We start from the raw sequence: 25,286 nt of genomic DNA on the forward strand, positions 1-25,286 counted from the left end.
GTAGTGCAAAGGCGTACCCACACTGGGTCATATTCAAAATACACCTTAATTTTATTTCAATTTCCAGAGCACTGACTGGCAGTCTAAATAATTATTATTATTAATCAAATTTATTTAAAAGGGACCATGTACAGTTTAAAAATAAATGTCTCCATTCGATGCACTGTACTAGATTGTAGCTTAATAAATCCTCTTCAACTCCGCGAGGACGCCGGCGCCCTCGACCCCCTCCCTTTCCGTTCTTACGGCTTGCTTACGAAAATTACGTCACAAAACATGGCGCAAAAAAAAAAATAAAAATCCCAGCATGCTTAGAAACGTGTTTTTTGCGAAGAAAGCATCGGTTTTCTTTAATTCCTCACGGATTTTTCACAAAAGGAGCCCAAGCACACACTGTCCAAAGTTGCCATGGCCGCCGCAAGTCGGGTCTTGCAGCATTTTGACGGCGAAAGATACAGTATAGACCCGATTTTACGAGTTAATGTGCTAGCGGATGCTACCATGGAGCTAGCGGCTGGTATAAAACAGTGGTATAAATATGACAAACCGAGCTCATTATTGATATAAGCAGTCGGCCGACGCGGTCAGTTTTTCACTTTTTATTTTGACTTCTAAGGCCCACTGCTCTGTTTCTGTATGACCTACAGGTCTACAGACACTTTCACTAGGTACCTTAGGGGATTTTCTTTCAAGACAGACCTCATTTATGCATATAGTCAAAGTGGTTCAGAAGATACAGGCAATTTAATTTGGGTATGTCATTTTATTTTGTTGCTCCAAAATGGGGGGGGAGTTGAAGAGGTTAAGCTAATTTGCATCTGCAGTCCCTTGCCAGGTCAAACAAGGACAAGACAATAACACAGTAAAAGGAAAAGACATAATACAAAGATATACCATAAAAAACATACAAGACACTCAATACAACACTACACACAAAATAGCATTAAAAAAAGTAATGTTTGTCAATGAAATCAAGTCAGAAAGACCACAAGAATTGAGGTCAGTGTGTGCAGTGTTGTGCAGCTTTTAAAATACCACTGATTCCTAGAAATCTACAGGAATGCATCCACCAGGCTGCATAGTGAGAGCTTGTGCCTGCTGCTGCATTGGATCGGAAGGATGAGATACAGATGACTGAGCCACTAAACATCTGGCGGTACTGAAAGTTGTGTAATAAAAGTGAAACCTCTGGGAGGCAGCAGGGACATTGTTCAGAGTGTTCCTGTTGTTTATGTTAGGCCCGACTGAAAGTCTCTACCCCACCCCACCCGTCGTTATGGTCCGTAAATCTGTTACGTCCAGCTGACCGCTCCGCTGTGTCCATTTCCTTCCTCGATGGGCACGGTGAGACCTATACACATTCACCCAGGGTGTTTTATTATTTGTGAGGGTGTAAGCATTTGCGACATTGTGTGTCTGAGTGTGTGTGTGAAATATTCTCTGCACCTGTTCAGAGCTCTTTCATTTGGTCTGATAGTGTACATATTTCGTAGTATAATAATTGGGTCTTAATGCTCAGACATCGATGCTTTTTGACAATTCTGTGCCATAACTGGAACAAAACGTCAGTGTGACGCACAAGGACAAAGGGGAACTCAAATTGCTTCCCTCCATCTCATTCAAAGCCAGCAACTCATTTAAATCATTTAGCTGAATAAAGTTCATTGATCCATAATGAACACAAGGAGTCACTTTGATGTATTCTACTTTACAGACAGACTGACTGAAGTTGTGAAAACTAAGCATTTAGTGAGATGCAGAAGAAACATGACTTTCCATAATTTATCTTTGCAGTTCTGGTTACCTGGACTAATGGGCTTTATCAAAAATGCTTGAAAGTGGAAGAATACAGAAGATAGAGACTGATGTTCCTTGAAATTGTAGATCCATTCAGAGTGAACTTCAGACAGACTCGGTGATGCAAACACCGAGCTGTAATTGGGACAAAAGTCTGCAGAAACTGTGAAGCTTGAGCAGAAATGATACGGGAAACTGCTCTATTTTTCTCTCCTGCAAAATTAACATTGTTTGAATCATTTAGTTTAGTATACATTTCATGAAATTCTCATGAACACAGAATTACTTTATCTCTTGGAAAATAGGCAACACTGCAGCAATGTTAATGCATCCCTAACTTTAAAGTTGCATTCCACTAAAGGATGTTTTTAATTGGTGACACTTCTATAAAAACAACCAGAAGTTTCTATAGTTGGTGCTTTTGTTGGTCTGCTCAGCCGTCAACTCACTGTGCCTGTGGACAACCCAGTCGTCTGTTAATCAAATAAATTGTTATTTAGTGTTATGCAAGAATTTGTATCACAGACAGCATGGGAACTATCATAAGAGACAAGTACAGCAGGGAAAGTTGTTTGACAAGTCAGTGTGGCATTAAGTCTGCTACAATAAAATCACAAACAAGCATGATCTCTGTTACGCTTTTCGGAAAGCTAGCAAAAAGAAAAACAATTAATGGTGTGTGCAAAAACCCCACAATTTTAGGTTAAACAATTTTTGGCACAACACTGTGTGTTAAAAGCAACAAATATAGCAAATGCGGAGGTTAACTTACTTTATTATATCAACTGAAATCAGAGACTCAGAGAAGATATTTTCTTATTCATGAAAATGTCTCAAGTGATACATGTTACACCTCATACATTCTTGAGGTATACCACAGTGTAGGATTAATGCTTCCTGTGTGTTCCACATCATTCTTCTGGAGACAGGTGACCTGTGTATGACAGGACCTCCCTACCTCCCTACCTCCCTACCTCCCTACATTTGGATTAAAGCCAGCTGCATGGCACGCATGCCACCGGTAAACACTGCATGTGTGATCTCTGAGTCGAGAAGGAGACCGTCCTCCACTGAGGTAATGGAAACAGAGAAGGTCTTGGCTATTTATGTAATTTCACACTTTGGCATAGACTTCGAAACAGCTAGGACACGGCTGATACACTTGATCTCAAGCGTAATTCTAGAAAATAGAGAATATAATCATCTCTCTAAAGTCAAACACTCAGGTAGGGACATTTTAGAGCTGTGTATGGTTAGGATTTAGCCCAAGTAACTTATACATTTCAATAAAAGCATGAAATGGTTACGTTTTGAATAATTATTTACATGACACTAAAGAAACAGCCTACACATCAAGCAAAGCATCAAAGAGGCAGCTCTCCCTTTCAACATGAATCACGTTAAAAACCTGTTTGCTTTCAACAGTACTCACAAACATGAAGTGGCTCAATTCATTATACATTTTTCATATCTGGCAAGATCTGAAGAGGATACATTCAGCAGCGCTTTCAAATTTCAGAAAAATAATGTATGTTCACAGTTTATACAACATGCAATCGCACCATGACATGAGCAAATATTGAGTTTCTGAGGCCGTTAAGTGCCCGCAAAGCTGTAGTGTGGCCTTCAGGGAGCTGGGGAGTGGAGGTGCTTGTTTCCAAAGGACCACTTCACTCCTCCAGATTTCTTTCTAATTAAGATAAGCAGGAGTTGGAGTAAGTCTACTTCAAAGAGGCCCCAAGGAAAACACCAGAGTTAATCTTTAACCAGCACTTTGAGCAGTGAGACAGAATTTAGTGAACAATATCGGTATCTCTTATGTTGGGGTCTTTGCACTACTGTGCAGTTTCATACAGAAATGTACATCATGAGCAGTGAATACATCGCATAAGCTAAGGTATATGAACTTTGTATTGGACTGTATGTTACACAATGTCCACATTCTCATTAGAACCATGGTTATAGCAGGAGTCCTACAAATTCCAGTGGTTAGTCATCTTAATTCATTCACTGAATGAATTGACTGCCTGCCTGCACTCTGTCTTGTTGGTTTCTAGTAAACTTTTTAGCACTCATGGCGAGGAAAGGGAAGGAAATCCGTTGTATCACACCCTCTCTACGGTGAATATGAGTTGTATATGAATCTTGAAACATGTCTTGTACAGTTCATGTAGCTGCACTTCTAACCACAAGTTCTGTTCACTTACATACTGGATGTGTGTTGAGGGACAGAAGCCTTTTGAGAGAGGCCAAAGAATGTGAGAGACTGGACTGTGCCAACTTAGTGCCCCTGTCTCCTCCCAGAATACATGTTGCAGACAGCCCTTATTTGGTCACCGTGAAGCATCGTGGGGCCACGATGCCCCATGGACTCTCGCCTGTTCATTCAACCAGGCAGACAGACAGGCGGCCCTTTGCCCACAGAGCCAGCACCACACTGATTAGGCAGGATATATTGGGATAAGCCTATGAATCCTGTTAGACAGAATACATCTAAAAATACTTCATGATCATATACTGCAAATGGACTTTGTGGGCTAATAATTTCCATGATCTGCAATAACTGTAAAGTATATAAAATAAAGACGTCAAATAAAACTATAGAGATAAATGAACAAGTGAATACAGGACCTGCAAAGTGCTCACAGGCCAGCGAGTTTAGTTTAGTTTTAGGCTTGTGATTCACAAAGAGTCCTTTCAAATAGTATTAAAACGGACTACACAGGAAGATAAAGCCATGGGAGCTTCTTATTTTACCTTGTTTTTATTTCATAATAAAGGCATTACATCTGAATACTGGTGAAGTATAACCATTTTAGCACAACTCTTAGGCTGCAGTCAAGGGAGATTGGAAGCTCAAGCTATTAATACACTTTTAATTTGACTGTTTTCTTATATGGGGGAAAATTGTAATGATAGGTAGCTGCCAAAATCAGGTTTCACACCTGTAGTTTGAGCCACAAAGATTTAAGCACCTTGTTTAAGCCAATTCACTCATAATAATTACAATTTATCAAAGCGTAATGGTCAACTGACTACATTTAAGTTGAAGAATAATCAATATCAAATATTGTTCCGAAAAAAATCTATGACTGAGCTTAATTTTTGTGATGGACAGAAATGTATTCGATCATCATAACTTATATCATCTCTATAAAATGAGTTATCTCTGGGTCCCAGACCATACCAGCATACTTTTCACATCTCCAATTAAGGGAAAAGGGATATGATAATCCTGTTGAAGGACAGGAAGCACATGGCAGAGCAGAGAGAAAGAGCGCCGTGGTCTAATCACCTTAAGCCTCGTATCAGCAGTAACGAGTTGGCCATGGCTTGAAAGATTTAGAACTGTTATGATTTCAAAGGCCCTAAACCCTTTTCTACAAGCACTGACTTTCATGGAACTGGTCCACCATAATTTTGGCCTCTCCGCAGGTTCCATTCCGGCTGCTCTGTGTCCGCTCTTACACAGTGGTCACTCTGAGGCGACATTTGAGGGACCTAAAAGAAAGGCCAAAGGCACTTCTGAACAAAAGTGCTGGTTCAGAGAGCCATGCATGGCTTAAAGCAAGCAAGGCTTTGCTCTCAGCAGGGAATGTTCTTTAAGATTAACATATGAACCACAACTATGGAGGTGATTTAACTCTCAGTGCTCTGTCCAAATTTGGAATACAATGGATGGAATTACTTTCTTTTCTTAAACTTTCAATGACCATATCATGAATAAACATTTGCCTACAGACCTACAATTGTAGAATTAATGGAACCGCGGACACGAGGAAAGTTTATTTGAAATATGACTTTGAGCAGATTTCTATGGGAAGATAGCTATCTTGTTATGTTGGCTGTGATGAAATTACAATACAATTTTGGAGGCCTTTTTGGATCATATTTTTAACACTTTACGGTTGCAGAAGTAACTCACATAAATCATTATATTCTTTCCCTTGTTCGGCATTATGCAAGCAAAACCTGACACTGAGACTGACAAACTATTACTTCAACTGTTCAGTACATAATGGTGATGGTTGGATGGGCACATGAGAACAAGAGTGGGGTTTAAAAATACTGCACCATTAACCAACATTCACCTAAAGTCATTCAAGGTAAAGACGTGTATTAGTTTATGATTTAATGTGCCTTCCCTGAAGCATAAAAGGTGCTTCAATGTTCTTATAAATGTTGTCCTACACAGTGTGAGTCACTGTTAAAGACCTTTAAAGCAAAACAACAACCCTTATCCAGTCCTCACACCTTCTGTTTGTGATTCCAAATTGCGGCATAAGGTTGTTGTGGAAACTGCTCAATGACTTTCTTGCCTGGTCACAATGGAGCCCCCTGTGTGGAAAAGCAGTGACGATTCCCAGAGCTCTTATTTCAGATGGAGCTCTTTTATTTGTGGCCCAGGAGAGAATTGTCTCAGAGGAAATACTGTACAATGTGATTGCAGGGAAAGGTCACTCATGTCCAGGATTCTACTTCATGCTCTAGCATCCTCACACACTGCCACAAATGTCGTCACTCGACAAAAAACTCCCACATTTGCTGGAATATTGCATTCTTTAAAAGTTGTGGACGTACATTCAAAATGTATTTGTTAACAAATCTTAATAAATGGTGTACATTTGAATGTAAAAAACTCCCCAACTGCAGACAGTAAACAACTCAATACAGTGCCCTTTGGATATTTGCCAATATTTCTCTGTGTCTAGAAATTACTGGCATCCCATACAAGCAAACATCCTGGGTTTTTAAGTGTAATCCTATTAGCCTCGCCTGGAATTATTGTTGAAAAAGAATCTTTCCAAACACCTTAAGGATTAGGAAGCAGCCAACTCTGTATGCATCATTCTGCAGAAGATCTGCTCTGTCGTGGGTTGTTGATTTCCAACCAGGGCTGCAAGGTGTTCTACCAAGCACCCAAGGTCAGGACTTATCCCTGATCATGGAGGGCTGGAAAACAGACTGTTCAGATTTGGTGGAAACAAGTTATTCTGAAATATTTCCTTATTTTTGGTTAAACTACAATCATTGATTAGATCATGATACATGTTAACTCCATTTGGAAAGTTTTAGAGCAAATCTTCACCTCTCCATGAAATACACATGGTGCATCTGGAAAATATGATAATACAATTCTATTAACATTCAGACTGTGAGACCCCTGTTGTTGTGTGGCCTTGTTCAGCAGAATGGTAATGATTGCCCCTAAAAGCTAAAAACATGAAAAGTCTTATTCTCCTGTCTCTCTTTACAAGCGAGTACATAAATCAATTAGCCGACCTTGAGTTTCGGAGCCCTTCCGAAGGAAGTATTAAAGTCGTTGCTGAGGGCTTTACTTGTTTTGATTGTGTAGGTGAGGTCAGACAAAGAATTCCTTGATTGCCCTTGAATGACATTCCTGTCTGTCAGAGGATGCCGCCTTGAGTGTCTTAATTAACCACACCTCTAAGCCACACGGTTTAGAGAGCAAAAGCCTGAACTCTGAATAGCAGGGGAAACAATCACAAAAGGCTGAATTAGCAGCTGCAGGGCTTACTTCAGCATTCACTTGTAAAGGTCATTGTGGATTGAAAATCAGGAGTTTCTCACTCATTACCAGTCAATTATGTACAGTGTCAAAACCCTGACGGCAATGAGGCCAAAGTAACTTTGGCAATCTGTGATAAAGTATAGACGCATTTAACGTGTCATTTGTATGCCATGTTGTCTGTACTGACTGCAATGTAAATGCATCTGTGTAGCTTTGATACGCTCTGATAATGTCAAATAGACTGCTTATGGTGGCCGATAAATAACATATAATATAGCATATAAATAACACTCAAAAAGTGGTGCATACATTGCACACAAAAAGCCTAAAATGCCAATTCTGAATAGAAAAGAATGTAGTTTGTGATCTAACAAGGGGATACAAGGCGAAGTGTGGAAATGTGAGCGAAAACAAAGCATAAGGTTGCAGGATGAAGGGACTTGACAAAGAGGTTGGGGACGTGCTTTTTCTTGACCCTTGAATGCACAGTGTTTGCTCTCTTGTCAGATCGAATAATGGTGGACTGTTTGCTGAAAGCCGCAGTGTGAGGCCATAGAATATAAAACCCCATCCCAGTCCCACACACTCATGAGCTCCATACTAATAGAGCTGGGTGTTTGTCAAGGCTGTTCTCAGGGCCTCCATTGGTTTCATTTAAAACAACATGTTTCAGCTGCATTTCACAGTTGTTACTTGCAAGGATTTAGCTTGAGAGGAAAATGCTCCCTTGAAAGCTGAAATGGTAATTCCTAAATAAGTGTTAAATGACTCTTGGTTCTTTGATCATGACTTGCGAAAAGGAGACTTCAAGTAGAACTATACAAACCTGCATGTTAAAGATAAGCATGCTAGTCTACATTCATGAAAAGAAGGGAGAAGATTTCCAAGGATTTACTCTTGTTATTGTCTCTTTCTTGTAATATTGAACTGAAGATTAGTCTGTGCAGCGAAACAAACCCATCAAAAATACGTGCAAGAAGATTACTTCTGGGGATGCTTGCAAAAAAGTGAAAAGTGAGAGACACTCTGATAGTGGGGATGGATTCTGTGACTTTGTAGGCATAGTAGGGGCCATAAAATAACATTCAGAAACGTATTCATGTACAGCGACTGTACAGTATTACTCTTGCATCATTTACATGTAGTATTCAATCCTATCGTTCAATCATATCTCATTTAAAAAAATGGTTAGAGTGCAATCTATTGCATCATGCTGTGTATAGTTTGCCATCAGGAAGTAAAGCTTTTTAGGGTCATTAAAAACCGACTCAGAAAAATTATCATTTGGACAAATTATTGCCAGTATATTTCGATTTTGAATATAAGTTACACTGACGCATTCGTCGAACAGAAAAACATTGTTATCCATGACATACTATAAAAATTACATTTATCATCATCAGTTTTCATTAGGCAATTTCATCATACTGATAAATAGCCTACACTGATTTGAACTGTTGGAGCCTATACTGAATGCAAAGTTGTAGGTCACATAACTGACCACAATCTTTTCAGTCTTCACAGTCATTATCTTTATTGTCCCCTAAAAGGAGATTTGGTTTGCAGTCAGGTAACTAAAGTAGTCACAGATCGTTTAAAAATCCATCAGTTAAAGAATAACATTAACAGAGCAGAAATAGTATGTATAATATTAACAATAAACCTTGTCTAGCTTACTAATACAGCAACAGTACCTTGAATTGGGGTACTGCAGTCCCTGTAGGTCTATGTTAGTTACATCTAATGCTTTAATGATCCCCAAGTGGTAAATCAGGTGTTACACCTCCAACTTGACAAATGGCATTATGTTTTATACAGATTTTACAGTTTTTTACATCACCAATTGGCGATTGTGATAAGCAGCTAATGATGCTGTATCAGCAGTATTAATACAACTAAGTGTTGTCTGAATACGCCTGACAACAAGTGGGATATATAACCTGGGCAAATGAATGTCCAAAGATTGCAAATAAACAGTGTTGATACTTAATTTAGATTGTCAGTCATAAAAGTGAGCAAATTTATTGCAAATGTATTTATCATGGCACAGGAAACAATGTTGAAAATGATGACAGCTTTAAAGAGCAGAAGTGCTCACAAGTTGAAGCTCACTGATAGAGACAGGTAGAGATAACAGCTATGATAACAAACCCAACACTTTGAAAATCACCACAAAAATGGATCAAAGGTGATAAAAACTCTCAACAAAAATAGCTCCAAATAGCTGCTCTGTAGGTCGGGCTGAACTATTAATTCAGAGACCAATGGTTTTCAAAGCTAACACAAACAACCTAAATGCAGGACCTATAAGGAGCACAACACCTGGACCCCGGAGGAATGGAATAAAGTAATAAGATGTGGAGGGGATAAACATGAGAGGCGGAGACCTTGCATTGTTGCCCTTAGCTCTCGACATTTTAACTCATGCACACCGAATGCCCTTTAAAAAATGATTAACTCTCTATAGAAGCTAAATTGAGTGTGAATTAAATCTGTTAGCTGAATATCCCAAAGGTTTCACAAGACCACAATAGCACGAAATGATCCCTCCCTGTAATGGAACATAATGTGCTGAAAAACGCTTTTTTTTGCATCTGACTCTTTGACCAGTGATAACCTTTAATCTATTACAGAACAATTTTGTGGTAATTGTAATAGCTTCTGCGAATTACTTGGGGATATAAGGAGCTAAATGTAACTGCTGTGTCAGATTGCCCAGTGGTATAGACCTGCACCCTGTGACCTATCTCTGTTTCCCTGCTCTCATTTACTTGCTAATATGTAACTCTTCACTCACACAAACCCATGTCCTGGAAAACCAAGATAAGCCCAGGCATGGTCTAGTTAATTTCAGGCAGCAAGACATTCCTCACTATTCTTCATGGGGGAAGGGTAGATCTCTGGACATCTCCCTGGTTTTTCCAGACATGTTTTAAGTAGTTTATATGTTTAAGCAAAAACAAAATCTATCGAAATTCAATAAAAGATTACCGTATATTTGCAGTATGTCTACTGCAAATATCAAAATAATTTCTGTTCATATGTAGATGAGGCAGCGTACCCGCAGGGCTCATCTACTACATTTGAGCCCTCACAACTTGTCAACACAAGCGGTGTTTAGAGAGTGAAGTGCACATCAGCACATTCACGCTACAGGCGACAGGAAGCAACTTGAAGCGTTGCCCCCACCAATACTGGCACCAACAGAGCACTTCTATCTTTCATCTCTTCCGACTGCTGTTCCCTCCCTTTTCTCAACTAGATGGCTTCTCATATCCTGCCTATCAGGCTCCACTTGTGAGGGAAAGCAGGTGGAGTAGGTGGTGGTGAGAGGGAGTTTGATCCACACACAGAATCCCCAAAGGATTTCATCAGCACCTTTTATGATATGAGAGCCATGTTACTCTCAAGACACACTCAAATCATGTTCATAGCGAGAATATAAAATGCAAACCTTCTCAAGAGAGTTTGCTTTAAGCTGTGTAACATTTTGCTTCCCATCTACTGTGTACATTTTCTTGGCATACTGAAATGCTGATGATATCAAAATGAAAGAAGCTGGGGTTTTTTTTTCTGGCCTCCATCATAGCAGTATAATCAAAAGAGACAACAGCTTGAAATCAAAGACAAAGCAGTTATCAATTAAACTGTAGTTGATGCCCAGCATCTTGATGCAACATATTAGCATCGCCAGCTTCATCTCTGATTAAAGGATCAGCAGCTGGCCCCGAGATGGATAGATGGTGGGTGATTTATGCGACTGTGTGAATGTTTGTGCATGAAAAGTGTCTACAAGGAGATGTAGCCTGCATTGGGCTCCAATCCTGAAACCCAGACTGAGCTGGAGAGAGTTGTGACTCTCCAGCCTTAGCGCAGCTGTCAGAGGCTTATCGTGCAGCAGGCCTGAGAGGAGCAGCTCCGGCCCACTGCTGGGATTCCGGGGCCAAAAACACATTATCCAGAGTGATTTTGCAAAACTGAACAAAAGCTCTGCTACTGCGAAAAGAGAGATGTCATAGCAGCAACTGTGTCATCATTGACTCTCAGAGCTCCTGCTGTTTGGGGGGGGGGATATCAGACCTTTCAAAACACAGCCTCATTAAATAGTTATGGCCAAAAATCAAACGAGATACAAATGAAACACTCCCATAAGAAATGGAGATTTTAAGTTTGCTTTCATTGTAGATGTGAAAAGATTCAAAATCGGTTTGACTTTGCTGAACATTTCAGTTTACCATTCCATTTAGTTTATCTTCTTCTGTTGCCAGTGCTAGAAAGCTATATGATTTTATATATGTATGCATCAGCTTTTCTGGAGTTGACTGTCCGAACCTCAAACACAAACTTCAACATGCAAGCCTATTCCACAAAAGAGAGATTTTCTACAAACGTATTGCTTGAACAACCCCAGTTATGCTAGACTGATATCCTAAGGCAGGTATGACGACACATATCATCATCGAGAGAACAAGCCTGGGCCTGGGGTATCTATACTTTTGGGAATTTGCCTTTGCTTTGTTAACCTCTGCTCCACACACTGACTTTGGCAGCATATTAGAACAGAGGAAGGGAATCATTAAGTAAGTCTGTTTCCAAAGGAAAATGAGGGCACATCAGTGTGTCTTAGAAGCTTTAGCCATGTTTCAACCAAATTCTATGTAGTACACAATCACAACCAGAGAGAAAAATATATAAGATGCTGCCACTCTTCTAAATGATTATCTATCATTAATACATTTTTGATGTCCCAGAAGACACATCTCAAACAGATGAAGATTTTTTTCTGACAAACAGACTATTTAGCAGTAATCATCCATCAAGAGCAAAATAACCCAATGTAGAAAAAGCTGCATAAAACTGCTGATAGAAATCCAACAAACTTGAGCCAAGGAAAACCCCTCCATTGGCTAATTCAAATGCATAATTCATAATATAAAATTGAAACCTCTCATCAACATGTTTTAGCTTACTTGCCTTGTAGAATGAGGCAATCATTAATAATGACTTTTTAATAGTTTTCTAAGAAGAATTACATTGGCTTAAGTATGTTAGCTCACAATTAATGTTTCATCCCCTCATCAATGAGCACAGGTTCTTCCCTTGTTTAGTTAGTCACTGCAGCACTCTCCACATGTGCTTTTACTTTATGACATATATGAACATTGAAAATATAACTGCAATGTAGACCGGTGAGAAAATGATAACTCGAAGTTAGTGACGATGAGGACATAAGGGACCAGTGAGATGAGAAAATCACTCTCCATCTAAAACGATTAGCCTAAATCCTCTCTGTAATTCAGTTTTTCATCCTCAAAGTGAAGCAGCTGTTACCCAGGAATAGCTCCTCTAATCAACTTCCAGATGTTTTATCACAAAACATTTTTCCATAACAATAAAATGACTACCTAATATGTTATTAGCTGCAGCACAGATGGACTGTGAGGAAAACTGAACGCCCCCAAAATCCCTTTAAAACACTGTACTAGCTATGTAATTTTCTGACGCTCCAGCGTACTTTATGCATATGATTCACCCTATAGGTCCCAAGGACAGAGGAATGTTATACCCCCCAAGAAAAGTGTAGGGGAGACATTTTCATTAATTACAGGACAAAATCATACAGAAACTGCAGAGTCATCATCTGCACTGTGACGGGAATATTATAGCTTTCACAAAGTCTATATTAATCTCACAACTGCATGTGACTGCACGTTCCCCTTACTTTTGTTGTGCATGCTATGGGGAGAATAATAATCCCTCCTAACCTGGGATTAGACAGGCGGAGAGACAAGGGAGATGGATTTAAGTATGCACTCAGTTTCACAAGCGATTATACACCAATAACATGGAAGATGTTGAAGATTTGCATGGCAGATGTTACTGCAGGCCGAAATGGTTCAGAGGATTTATTCGGTCAAGGTACATACGGCGACCTGAACTTATCTTGTTACATGAGGCAGAAATAACAAACAAAACATGGTTGTTGAAGAGGGCACTGCAGATTTGCATTGGAAACTCGAAAGGAGAAACATTCCTCTCTGTTTCAGGGGCTGCCATGTAAAAAAAAAGGTTGCAGTCAGGAATTTTACCTATTCCTCTGATATTCTGAATTACTGATTTCCCTACTCATTGCACATAGTGCTTACTAAACAGATGTCACAAGAGAAATGGGAAACGCAAGAAATCTTTGGACGTAGCGGTGGATTTTGACTATCAGAAGTAGCCTATTTTTAAGAACTGAACAATTAATGTTCAAATATTTTGCTGCCTCTTTGTAGCTTAGTGAAAGAAAAAAAGAGATGGTACAGAGTGCCTGGAATGAAAAACAAAGGCCACAGCAGTGTGTCTGTCAGTAGGACCATCCCTGATGCTGACTGACTGGCCGGAGGCAGACAGGGATTCTGCTTCACAAACAAATGCCTGGGAATGCCAGTGCTTGTGTGTGCTCAGGTAAGCTCACCTGAATGCACCCGAATCCTCAGGAGACAAGGGGAGGGATGGAGCCCACCCAAACACAGCAATTAACGGACTTAATGACAGGAGCAGGCCCCTCCCCAGAACACACGTGCACAAACATCCAGATACTGATTGTGTTCTAAACAAGACACTTTCTCGAAGTAATTTAAGAGTTTTTTTGGCCCACGCATCTGTTCGTACTCTGCTGTCCACGTGTGATGTTTTTCCAAAACAGGAAATTGACACTCACAAATGAATATGTAACTTCAGTCCTCTGTGATTATTCATTCAAAGCTTTGACAAGCTTGACTAATAGTGAGACACACAAGCAGCTCTGAGAAAAAATCCTGTTATCTCCTTTTGGCAAAAGCACCTCAAATAATCACACGGTGAGAGATTTCTGAAATGAAAAAGAAACTGGAGACGGGGGGGGGGGGGGGGTAAAACATAAAATCCACAAATTACGCATGATTATAAAGTTATAGACTATAATGAAGAATGTGCAGCATAATTTTGTTGTGTATTATTCGTATTATACAGCATTATGATTACGTTTGTTCTATAACAACAGGGGCTAAAAGTAACAGTGATTTAGTCACACAGTGAGATTCCTTTTATTGAGAGACCCATACTAATCGAAATGATAAGCATTTTGGGCTCTGGCCTAATTGTCATGTTGTTATTTGTGGCAAAATTCCAATCTGGTGTCTATATGATAAGCTCATTGAGTGAAAAAGCTAATTCTCTTCAAGTCTAATTTACATAAGCATCATTTATCAAGTTAAACAAAACAATTTACTAACAGTTTATCATCCTTTTTAGCAGTTCTTATTTCAGTTCATAATATTTGGCCACATAAAGCAAAGGTCATTACTGCACTCAATATTCACATAAAGCTGTGCCAAACAATGTACAAGAGTAGGTCAGGTACAACATAGATTAAAATTTGGTCTCTGAACACTGAACAACCTTAAAATGACACATCAAGCAGCAGAAGCATCGCTGCCAAGAAGAACTCAGGTCCTGGCAGCTCAATTTAAGAGAGCCTATGGCCTGCACCAAGACAATCCATCTATCAGAGACACTATGATCTCAGCTGCAACAGCTAAAACAACCTTTTTTCAAACTGCAATAAGTATTTGGATTAAGTGAAATAAATGGCTTGGCACTTTCCATTCATTCTATTGTTGCAAAAAAAAACACGACAAGAGTGAATTAGTGCCCTGCCCTGTAATGAGTGCAGGTTGTACGTCACTTTATTTTTGGATTAACAATGGAGCCAGCACAGATTCAATAACAATCAGTTGGGTAGGGCACTGATCCCAGTACAGTCAGCTTATCTCTAGCAGCAAAGTGACAGGTAATGTCAGTGGCAACAACTCGTGCTGAGATGATTAGTCGATTTAACAGAAAATGATTCTACAGTAAAAAGGATAATTGATAAATTGTTAAAATAAAAACAAAAGAATTGCATTTAAGTTTGATGTTACCAGCTTTGTGAAGTTTGCTGTTTGTCTCTTTTTAACATAATTGGAAGTTAGCTGAATGTCTATTTGTTTAGTTGGATATTTTCCAGCAATTTTAAGGCCTCACTTTGCGCTATGTAACAAAATGTCATGGGGATTTGTTTGACCATTTTAAAGATGAATAATGAATCAATTGTTTTAAAAGAAGAAAAAACCTGAATAATCAATAGTTCACGGTTCATCACAGCTGTTAACAAAAACTCCCAGAATCCCACTGAGCAGCTGCGACATGAAAAATAACATTTCATCCTTAGAAAATTGCCAAGTGCAGTTGGTATATTTCCCAATGAACTTGAAGTGAGGAGGAGAATGTTTTCCACTGCTGAACATAACATAGTGCAGCTGTGTTCCAGTGAACACCATTCAGCTTCTCCCCAACACGACTGTTCAAAGACCTGGAGGCTCTGTCTGGGGATTTAGGGCAGCCACCAGCACAGCTTAAATCTTATTAAAAAAATGTTCACTGACTGCCTCACAAGCTGCAGTGCAGTATGTGTTGAATCCTTGTGGATGGGTCGTCCAACAAGACGTTTTATCAATTTGTCAAGCAATTTAAGTGCAACTATATAGCCACAATTCCCATTTCATAGTGACATGTTAGAGGAATATGATTTGTCTGACCAATACAATTTCATGTTTTGTTTTGTTTGAGCGCAAACTATGATTAAGGACAAAACAAGACAGATGATGTTTTGATTCATCCTCTTATCAAGTCTAAGGACAATGTAAAAGATTGTAGGGAGTGCTGGAAAAGCGGCATCTAATTGCCATTTCTGGAAGATAAAGTACAAGTGGGGATTCAAGTATGTCGTCAAACATTAGGCAAGCAGGAAAGAGAAAGAACGTGATAGAGGGAGACAAGTCTGGAGCGATCCATAACAAATAACCTAACTGAGACAATAATAAAGGGACCAACAACAGAAGGCATATGCTGGCATATTTGCCAGCAGCTCAGGTAAAGCTTTAGTATCACCCACTGATAAGGAGTTGTCCCCTGCATTTTAGTCATCACTCATTAGCACCCCATCCACCTGTTGGCATTGATGTTAACCTGTCTATTATTCAACTGAAGCCACAGTCGAGAGAAGAGAAAATGTATACGGGGGCCCACTGAGGTGCTTGTGGGAAAAGAGGGCCCCTATTAGGGAGGTCCTTTGTGCTCACATCACAGCTCAAGGGTAGCAAAAAGGACACACTGTCAGACACGCTGCTTCTGCTAATCGGCAACACTGGCATGATTGCCTCAAACCATTTATTGAGCCTGTGCCTGATTACATATCTACAGTGAAAGGAAGGTCTTCGCTAATTGTTCTACTAATTACTTACTTGCTAAATCAATCATTACTTTCTAAATAAGGAGGCACTTCCATGGAAAAAATAATGGTGTATCATGAGTGGGATGCTATAAGACTGATATCGCACAGTAAGACTAACATGAATGTTCAGACAAAAGGTTAATAAGCGTGGAAGCTCTGACATTCAGACTTTTTGACAGAACTATTGGTCGAATGGAAATCAACTGAGCATGACATGAAGAAAAGTGATCTACAAATAGTATATTTTTCTATCCTTCTCGTTCACTGCAAGCCTATTCTATCACTTACTCAACTGAAATAAGAAACCGTGTGAAGTTATTGTTCTGGAAATTTCTCCCATCTGTGCACACAGCTCTGCTTAGAAATTCTGCTTAATAAGGCATATTATGAAGCACACGCACACTTTTTGTTTCCCATTTTTAAAGAAATCAGCTACTCAAAGTTAAACTTGGGACTGTGTATCAAAAAAAGGTTTTAGGCCTCAAAAGTCAGCATCTTAATAGTGTGCTTATATGTTTTCAAGAGGGCATGTTTAAGCAAATTCACTTACCACTGTCCTCAATGGAGAAATAGAAGATGTCATTTGTAGCATTGTCACCATCCCTCAGAACATAGCATATGTTCATGTCATCAATTTCAGCTGAAAAAGAGAAACATGTGCATAAATGTCCTTGATATCCGACTCATAAAAAGTACATCCGACATTTGGCTGAATTAGCGACTGGGAAAATATGTCCAGTTTGTTCCTGAAATACTATTTGTCAATGACTACTCCTGAGTGCTGCTACGTATAAGAAGCAGGCTGAGGCTGCGAGATGAAATGTGCCCACTGCATACGGTGTCTGGGGGATCTGAAAGGAGCAACTGCCTGGTAACAAGCGCTGTATATCTAATAGACTGCTGAATGACACACAACATAAAGAATAGCTTCATTGTTGGGGCTGCATCACAGCGGTCTGTTTGCCATCCTGATAGTGTGGTGCAAGACAGGGTTCTTTACAATTGTGTTTATTTGAGTGACTATATTTACTGTGAGAATTCTTGAAATATTGAACATGTCTCTTGAGGAAAGCATCTCGCAGTGACTCAGTAAATACATGGATATTGACTGTACACAGATGCTGCTACCTTGATATTTAGCATTTACCAAGATTTACTAAGACACCCCTCTGGTCTGCTTGAAATATAACTTCTGTACTCATGTTTGCAGCCAGTGGTCTGCTGTGAGCCAGACTACTATGCCCTTGCCACCTATCTATCATCATGTCTGTAATCGCTTTTCCCTCTGTTAGAAATATGACTCTGATAATGTACAAATCACCACCAGTTCTCTCCCTAAGTGAAATACATTAGGCACTGTTTGAAAAATGCAATCCTGCAGTGAGATCTGGTCAGCCTGAGGCGCTGGCATACTTCATCTCTGTAAATAGGCAGTCTCTTGAGTGAAAACAAAAACCTTATGTTTGAATTTAGCATTTTTCAGTAATCCGAGGGGAGTACATTTTACAAAGTGAGTAAATAAAAAACGAGTTTGAGAGCAGGCTCAAGAGAATTACTATTAGAACTGTCTTTGGTGTAAGTCTCTGCACTTCATTACAATATGTGAATGTCACAGGAATGCAAAGCTGTTTGAAATGCAGCTCTCTTACCTTGTGTGAAGGTGGTGATAGTGGCATTTCCTTTGCCGAAGTTGATCAGGTAGCCGTGTTCTGGGACAACAGTAATCCTAAAGGTCACAAAATTCTGAATGCTGTCTCTGTCCTCTGCTTTAAGAGTCTTACTGGTGATCACAAACCCCAGGTGACCATTCTCCAGAACCCGCAATGTTGGGGCACCCTTGTTCACCACAATCTGCGGCACCCCATTATCCACTGGTAGAACAGTAATCTTCATCATTTGGGGCTTTCGAGTTTCAAATACTGTGTTGGGAAAGATGTAGAAGTCTGTATGAGTGCCATCAGTGACGGTGAAGGAGAAGCTGTCCTCTGCACTCTCTGTGCCATCATGCTTGTAGCTGATCATGTTCTCATTCAGGTCCTGCTTTGTAAAGGAGGTGACAGGCCGGGTGCTGTTGAAGAGCAGGCGACCATGAACCGGGATTTGAGTGACTGTGAACTTCAAGAGGCGGTCAACAGTGTCTCTGTCCTCCACTGTTAGCTCAAAAGGCGTGATGAGTTTGTTCTCTCCCTCGGTTAACACTAGGCCATGTATTGTCACTACAGGCTTTTTATTGTCCACGTCAGTGATGGAGATGCGGAAAGTGCGGAACATGGGGTTGTAGCCATCAGTCACTTCAAATTCAAAGCTATCCATTTTCACTTCATCATCAGAAGTGTGGATGTAGTAGACTTTGATGCCAGCCAGCTGGAGCTGTGTGAAGGATGAGATGGGCATCCCAGGTGTGTCTGTGCACTCCAGGTGTCCTCTCACGGGAGCTCTGGTGATTGTGAAAACCAAGTGTTCATCTGGGCTGTTGAGGTCACTGGTGCTGAGCAAGTCTGTTGTCAGAGTAACCCTGCCACCCTCTTTAAGTGATACACCCTTATTGATCACGTCTGGGAAAACCATGTCAATGCCACCCACTGTGACATAGAAGTATCTGTCTATCAGTGGATTGATGCCATCCGTCACATCAAATTTGATGAGGTCTCGAATCCCCTCTTGCCCATTATGGATGTACACAATTAAACCCTGATCCACTTCGTTCTGTGTAAAGTTAATTCCAACTGTGATATTTTGCAAAGTCCCAGAAGTTGTTGCCCTCTGTAAATATCCCTGACTAGGCCCATAGCGAATAATATAAGTCAGCATGTAATCCTCAGAGTCCAGGTCAGTTGCTTTTAAAACATTGCTGTTTATGACTTTCACGTCACCTATCTCAATTTCAAGGCCGTCATTGATTGCCATCCTTGGAGTCTCGTCGTCCACAGGGAGGATCATAACTATTACTGTTTTCTCTACACTGAACTTTCCGTCTGTAAGAACAATATCAAAGCTGTCCTCTGTGGTCTCTGAGTCATCATGCTCATACACAATGCTGGACGCCTCCCTGATCTGATCCAAGGTGAAGTTAGAGACAGGGATAGTGCCAGTAGTGAGCTGATTGAGAATAAATCCGTGCTTGGGGGGTTTGGAAATAATGAATGTGAGCTGATCAGAGGGGAGATCTGCATCAGCACCATTCAGAATGGGAGTGTCGATGACTATGTTCATGCCCTCCATAACTACAAACTCTCTCATGTAAATCTCAGGCTTTTCATCATTAGAGGGGATTATGGATATAGGGAAAAAGTGCCTTTCAGAGAAATTGATGCCATCAGAGCATCTGAAAGTAAACCTGTCCTCCACTGGCTCGACTCCTTTGTGAATGCTTTGAACATAGTAAATGTGATTCTGTCTGATGTCTTTGATGGTGAAAGCACTAATAGCTGTCCCAGACCTGGATTTCTCTGAGCCTGGGGCAGGGGATATATTTTCCACATACCCTGAACTCGGCTGTACAATGATTGTACAAAGGAGGTGATCATTGGACGTGTCTGCATCATCAGCGCTTATATGAAGAATTTGAATGACATTCTTTGTTCCCTCCACAACAGAGAATTGTGGCCCCACAAAGACTTCTGGAGCCTGGCTGTCCAGGGGAAGAATAGTTACATGCACTCTTACACCTGTGATTTTATTTCCGCCTACAGTCCACTCATCAGACATGTCAGTCAAAGTGAGATTGAAAAAGTCCTCCTTTGTAGTCAAGCCTATCTCACCACTGGTATGAGCATAGACCACAACGCCGTTAATGACATCAGCTTGGGTGAATGTGCCAGATGGGACACCTTTCACCAGAATTTCACCAAATGATGGTGGGTCCTCAACGATGAAGGTCAAACGGAGGTCATCTGTGTCCTCATCTCTTCCCTGAATGACATCACTTGTGATTTCTGTTGCTCCATTTTCCAGTACATCTATGTAGGAGCCGATTGTGCCAGCTGGAAGGCTGATAGTTGGAGTCTCATCATCAATCGGCTTCACATTAATCTTTATAGTAATTGGAACAATGTGGATGCCATCGCTGACATCTATTTGTATCAAATCAACTGTTGATTCATCTCCATTATGGATGTATGAAATTTTACCATTTCCAATATCCTCTAGGCTGAAAGTGTCTCCTCTTGTGATTTCAGTGAACGTAAACTGGATCTGGCCATGCAGTGGAGGTTGAGTAATAGTGAAGGATATCTGTTTGCTGTCTGTGTCTGTGTCTGAGGTGTCCAGCTCAATGCTCGTAATGATATGTGTGCCGCGTTCAAAGACAGTGAATCCAGAGTTGGTTATTTGAGGTGGCGTGTTGTCCACAGGCTTTAAAAATATAGTGAAATCTCCTTCGACAATATTTCCAGAAACATCCTCCACAGTGTACCGAAACTGCAAAACATGACTGGTAATTCCAAGCTCAAGATCAGGTGGTCTGTAAGCTACTTTATGGTGGTTAATTTGTGCCTGAGTGAAAACTGTGACTTCAGTGTTTGGATTTTCAGTTAAGACCAGAGCTCCCAATACATGAGGGCTATTCTCATCTGTATCCGTCGGTGGCTGGATGATTGTGTATTTTAGATCCCGATCCTCTGAGTCCAGGTCAGTGTAACGGAGGAATTTCTTTCGGAAGTAAGTAAGCTGATACTCGTGCACAGTCATTTGCAGAGTTGTGTCGGGGTAAATTTCAGGTGGGACGTCGTCGACAGGGAGAATTTTGATAACGAATGAGCTCTCACTCGATTGGTTTGGTGGGTCATTGTCATCTTGAACTCCAAACAAAAACTGATCCATGACTGTGCTGACGCTGTGAGGCCCAATGTGCTTGTAAAACAGTTTACCATCAGTTATATCCTGCTGCAGCCACTCAGTCACTACTTTCTCATACAATTCATCCTCTGTATTAAACTTCCAGGTTGATGGGTCCTCTGGGGCCTCAGACTGACGCAGCAACACCTGCCCAGTCGTGGAAAAGGGAGGCTTTATTGTGAATTTTATTGAAGAATCCTCTGAGTCGATGTCTGCTGCACTGAGCGTGAGTGATGAGATTGGCATCATTTGGTTTTTGAATAAAATCAAACCAGTGTTGGCATTGATTATGGGAGGCTCGTCATCAGTTGGCACGACAGTGATGGGAAACAGAAACTCCACCTCATTTGTGCCATCTGTCATTCTGAAAATAATATTATCACTGTATGTGTCACTGCCATCATGTTGATAAATGACCACTCCTGCATCAAGGTCAGCTGGGGTGAAAAATTTCCTCCTTGAGCCCAGAACAGTTAATTCTCCGTGCCTCAGGCCATCAATAACAGTGATTTTGACATTGTGTAAACTGTCCTCATCGCTGATTTCCAGACTCTGTGAGCTGGACAGAGGCCTGGACTGACCCTCATACAGTAACTGGCCAGTATTCCTAGTCACTACAGGGGCCAATGTGTTCATAGGCTTAACAACAATCATGAAAGCAAAAGGGTCTGACACAGCCCCCTCTGTGTCTACGACCTCAAACTCAATCTGGAAAATCCGCTCAGTGTCTGAATCCACAGCAGGGGGTTTGTAGGCAATTTTCAAGTCTTTGAGGTCTCCTTGGTAAAACGAGGTTATTGGTAAATTCCTATCATCTGTGCTCACGATGTAGCCCTCCTCAAAGGACAGGGTGGATGTGATGTTGAAAATTAATTCATCAGGATTAGACTCAACATCCTCTGCAGCCAGCATATCCATGGTTATCGCTGTCATTACAAACTGATCTACTTCCATCATCATCATCGCAACAAAGCTGGGTTTCGGAGCTGTGTTCTCCTCTCCATCTTTAATCCTCACCAAAATTTGGAAAAATTCCTGCTTGAGCAAATTGCCCTCCTTATCATGTAACTCCACAAGCATTGGAATGTAATCTCTGTTTGGTGACTTAAAAGCAAAAGTATGCTGATAACGGATATTCATTTTAATAAATTCATCACAGTCCACCATTGTTCCAAGGCTATCCTCATCCACAAGTTTTCCATACCTGGGCAGCACGCTGCCACTTGAGAGAGAGACTATTTTGCATTGCTGTGCACTTTTATCATAGGTGAATTCTAAAATTCTTCCATCGATGGGGTTACTTGTACCGAGCAGTTTCTCGACAGTGAGTGGCATATTTTTGGTTAGAACTTCCAGCTGGGTGAAAATGACTTCCACCTCCATCATAAAAGGTATTATAATGGTATCTGTTTGGGTGTCATACCTGAGTTGTAATCTCACTCTGTCCCTCGGAGGGCTCCTGGAGCCAAAGTGCGAATACTTAACGTCGTTGGGGCCAAATTCACACGGAAACTTTTTCGGAGACAGGTGTCCAGGCTTTTGAGACAGGGGATCATTGTCCAGGACCGTTATACTGCATCTATCACCGGGCTGAACTTGGATAACCAAATCGTTGATGGGATCAATGAAGACTGATCTCCCGAAAGGCACGCGGATCCCATTATTGGCAACCAATATCGTGTCCTCTGACGGCTCGGACCTCAAGGCGTATGATAATCCATAGCTGTCAAAAACCTGCGCAACTGCATCACCTGTCAGAATCACTGCGAGCAGAACAAAAGCAGCGCCAGTCCTGTGCAGATGCGGGGGAATAATCCAAGCCATTTGTAGTGTGGAAACGCAAAGGAGACACGTTGAACTTTGCGCATACACCCTTACAAACTAAGTACGGCGGTTAAAGTTGCAAGAGTATAAAACCAGAGTTGGATAATATCACGCACCTATGCGCACTGAGGTGCACCATTCTCTCACAGCGGCTGTACACTGATAACATAAACTTCATACTCCTGCTTTGCTGGAGTAGGGAGAGTCACGCCTTCCTCTCAACTGATTGGTTAATATCTCCGCTGGAATGCGTTTGTCAGGTTTTGAATGGACGTGGCTCGTGTCATTCGGGGCAGACAAAACGATGCCGCGTGGGCTGGACCTCATCAGGTTGGATTAGGTGAGAAAAATAAAAGAACACGGCGATGTTTTGGGCACAAGGCGATATTTAGAGGCTGCAGTATGGCCAGGAATGTTATTATGTTAAAAATACTTAATTTTATGTTTATGTTTACGGATGTTGTTTAAATAATCTACATTAGTTCTCTAATTAAAGCTATTCACTCAGAAATACTCCTAACGATAGGATTTATCAATCAGAACTATACAGCTGTATAGAAGAGTCTTCACTGATAATCTAACTGGAGAAAGGCTTTGTCTCCCTCTCGTGGTTTGCTCGATTAAGGAGGGAGGATGCTCGACACCCCTCAGCGGAAATCCCACACTAGGCTCGATGTTATGCACATTTTCCACCTAATTACTGATAAAACCAGGTCCGTCATTAAATGCTTAGGTCAAACAGGTTCTGCGTTGCATGCACAGTGCCACACAGTTTATAATAGATTGCTATATTGTTTGACAAGGGACGCACAATGAGGTAAATCTCCTATAGCAGCTTTTCAATGTGTGAGGTGGTATGTTGTGTACGCAGTCATACACATCAGAGCAGGAATTTGACTGTGCACTGCCTTGCAATGCAGCCAATCTATGTGTGGCCACAACACAGCTACTCCTCTTCACAGAATTCACCCTGCAAAATAGCCCCAAATCCACTCATAAAGCACAAGTCAAAAGTTCTATTTACTAGAGTCATGCAGTGACAATGTCCTGTTTCCTGCTATGCTGCTCTCTCATCACACAGGTCCACAAGGTGTCAGATGCTTCCACAGTGCATTCTCCTCTGACTCTTGACAAGCCCAGTCATGATCCGGCCCAGTCAAGAGGACACCCACGCCAGGACACTGTTCAGCACAGCAGATCAGGTTAACCACTACATTTTATTAAAACTTGGTTTGATTTTGGCACGGTGAGCCCCACTGCACTAAAAGATAAGAATCACAGATATTTTAGAATAGGTTACCATATGTGGGGGAGTCTAAACATGTTGAAGGCAGAAGGAGCCATAACACTCATTACTCCTAGGCTCTTATTGTGTTTACTGTTAACTTAAATTAACTTAAAATGCCACTAAATTGAAAAATAAAATCTGATTTATCTAATTCAACTGTTGTTTTTATTGTGCATAGCTACGGAACAGCTGTTCTGCATGTTTGATTTAGTTCTCAGCCTTTGTATATATTAGATATACATACATACCCATGCCCCCCTGTCAATGTGTAGCATCCCTAGAGCTTTTTATTACCTGGAAAAATGTAACTTTAACTGTGCTCAGTACCCTCTGATCCCTTTCAGATGCTTTTCATTCCATCCACAAAGTAGAGGGTGCAACCATTGTGTCTGCACCTAACTATTGTTGCACTTTAATGACATACAAACCGTCTCACAGCTGGCATGTGTTGAAATCAGTACACAGTAAAGCTGCCATAACAAACCGTGCAGTTGAGTTGCACTGGACACTGTTGACAGGGTCCAATTATAAATATAGCCAAGCAAACTGCAAGGCAAAGCCCCCAGGCCTTGACAGCTCCTAGTTACAAGAGAAAATGAAAAAGAAAATGAATAGAACTTTCTGAAAGCAGCGATGGTAGAGAGGGAATTGGATCATACCCAAACCTTCTGGCTTATTTTTGAGGCGAGAGGAAGTTTGATGATATTCTG

The 25,286-nt window shown here is 40.8% G+C and overlaps 1 protein-coding gene across 1 annotated transcript in view; it reads right to left on the reverse strand.

Moving 5' to 3' along the window:
• The window catches only part of frem2b (FRAS1 related extracellular matrix 2b), a gene marked incomplete at its 5' end in the record, with an annotated part of 49,830 nt that extends 26,542 nt beyond the window's left edge, over positions 1-23,288 (reverse strand). Inside the window, 2 exons of the mRNA XM_079166255.1 lie at positions 17,179-17,268; positions 18,278-23,288. Of these exons, the coding sequence (XP_079022381.1) occupies positions 17,179-17,268; positions 18,278-23,288 (5,101 nt within the window). The remainder of the gene's footprint in view (positions 1-17,178; positions 17,269-18,277) is intronic.
• Positions 23,289-25,286: the final 1,998 nt, after the last annotated feature.

Source organism: Pholis gunnellus (assembly GCF_910591455.1).
Source record: "Pholis gunnellus genome assembly, chromosome: 9".
NCBI classification, from domain to species: Eukaryota; Metazoa; Chordata; class Actinopteri; order Perciformes; family Pholidae; genus Pholis; species Pholis gunnellus.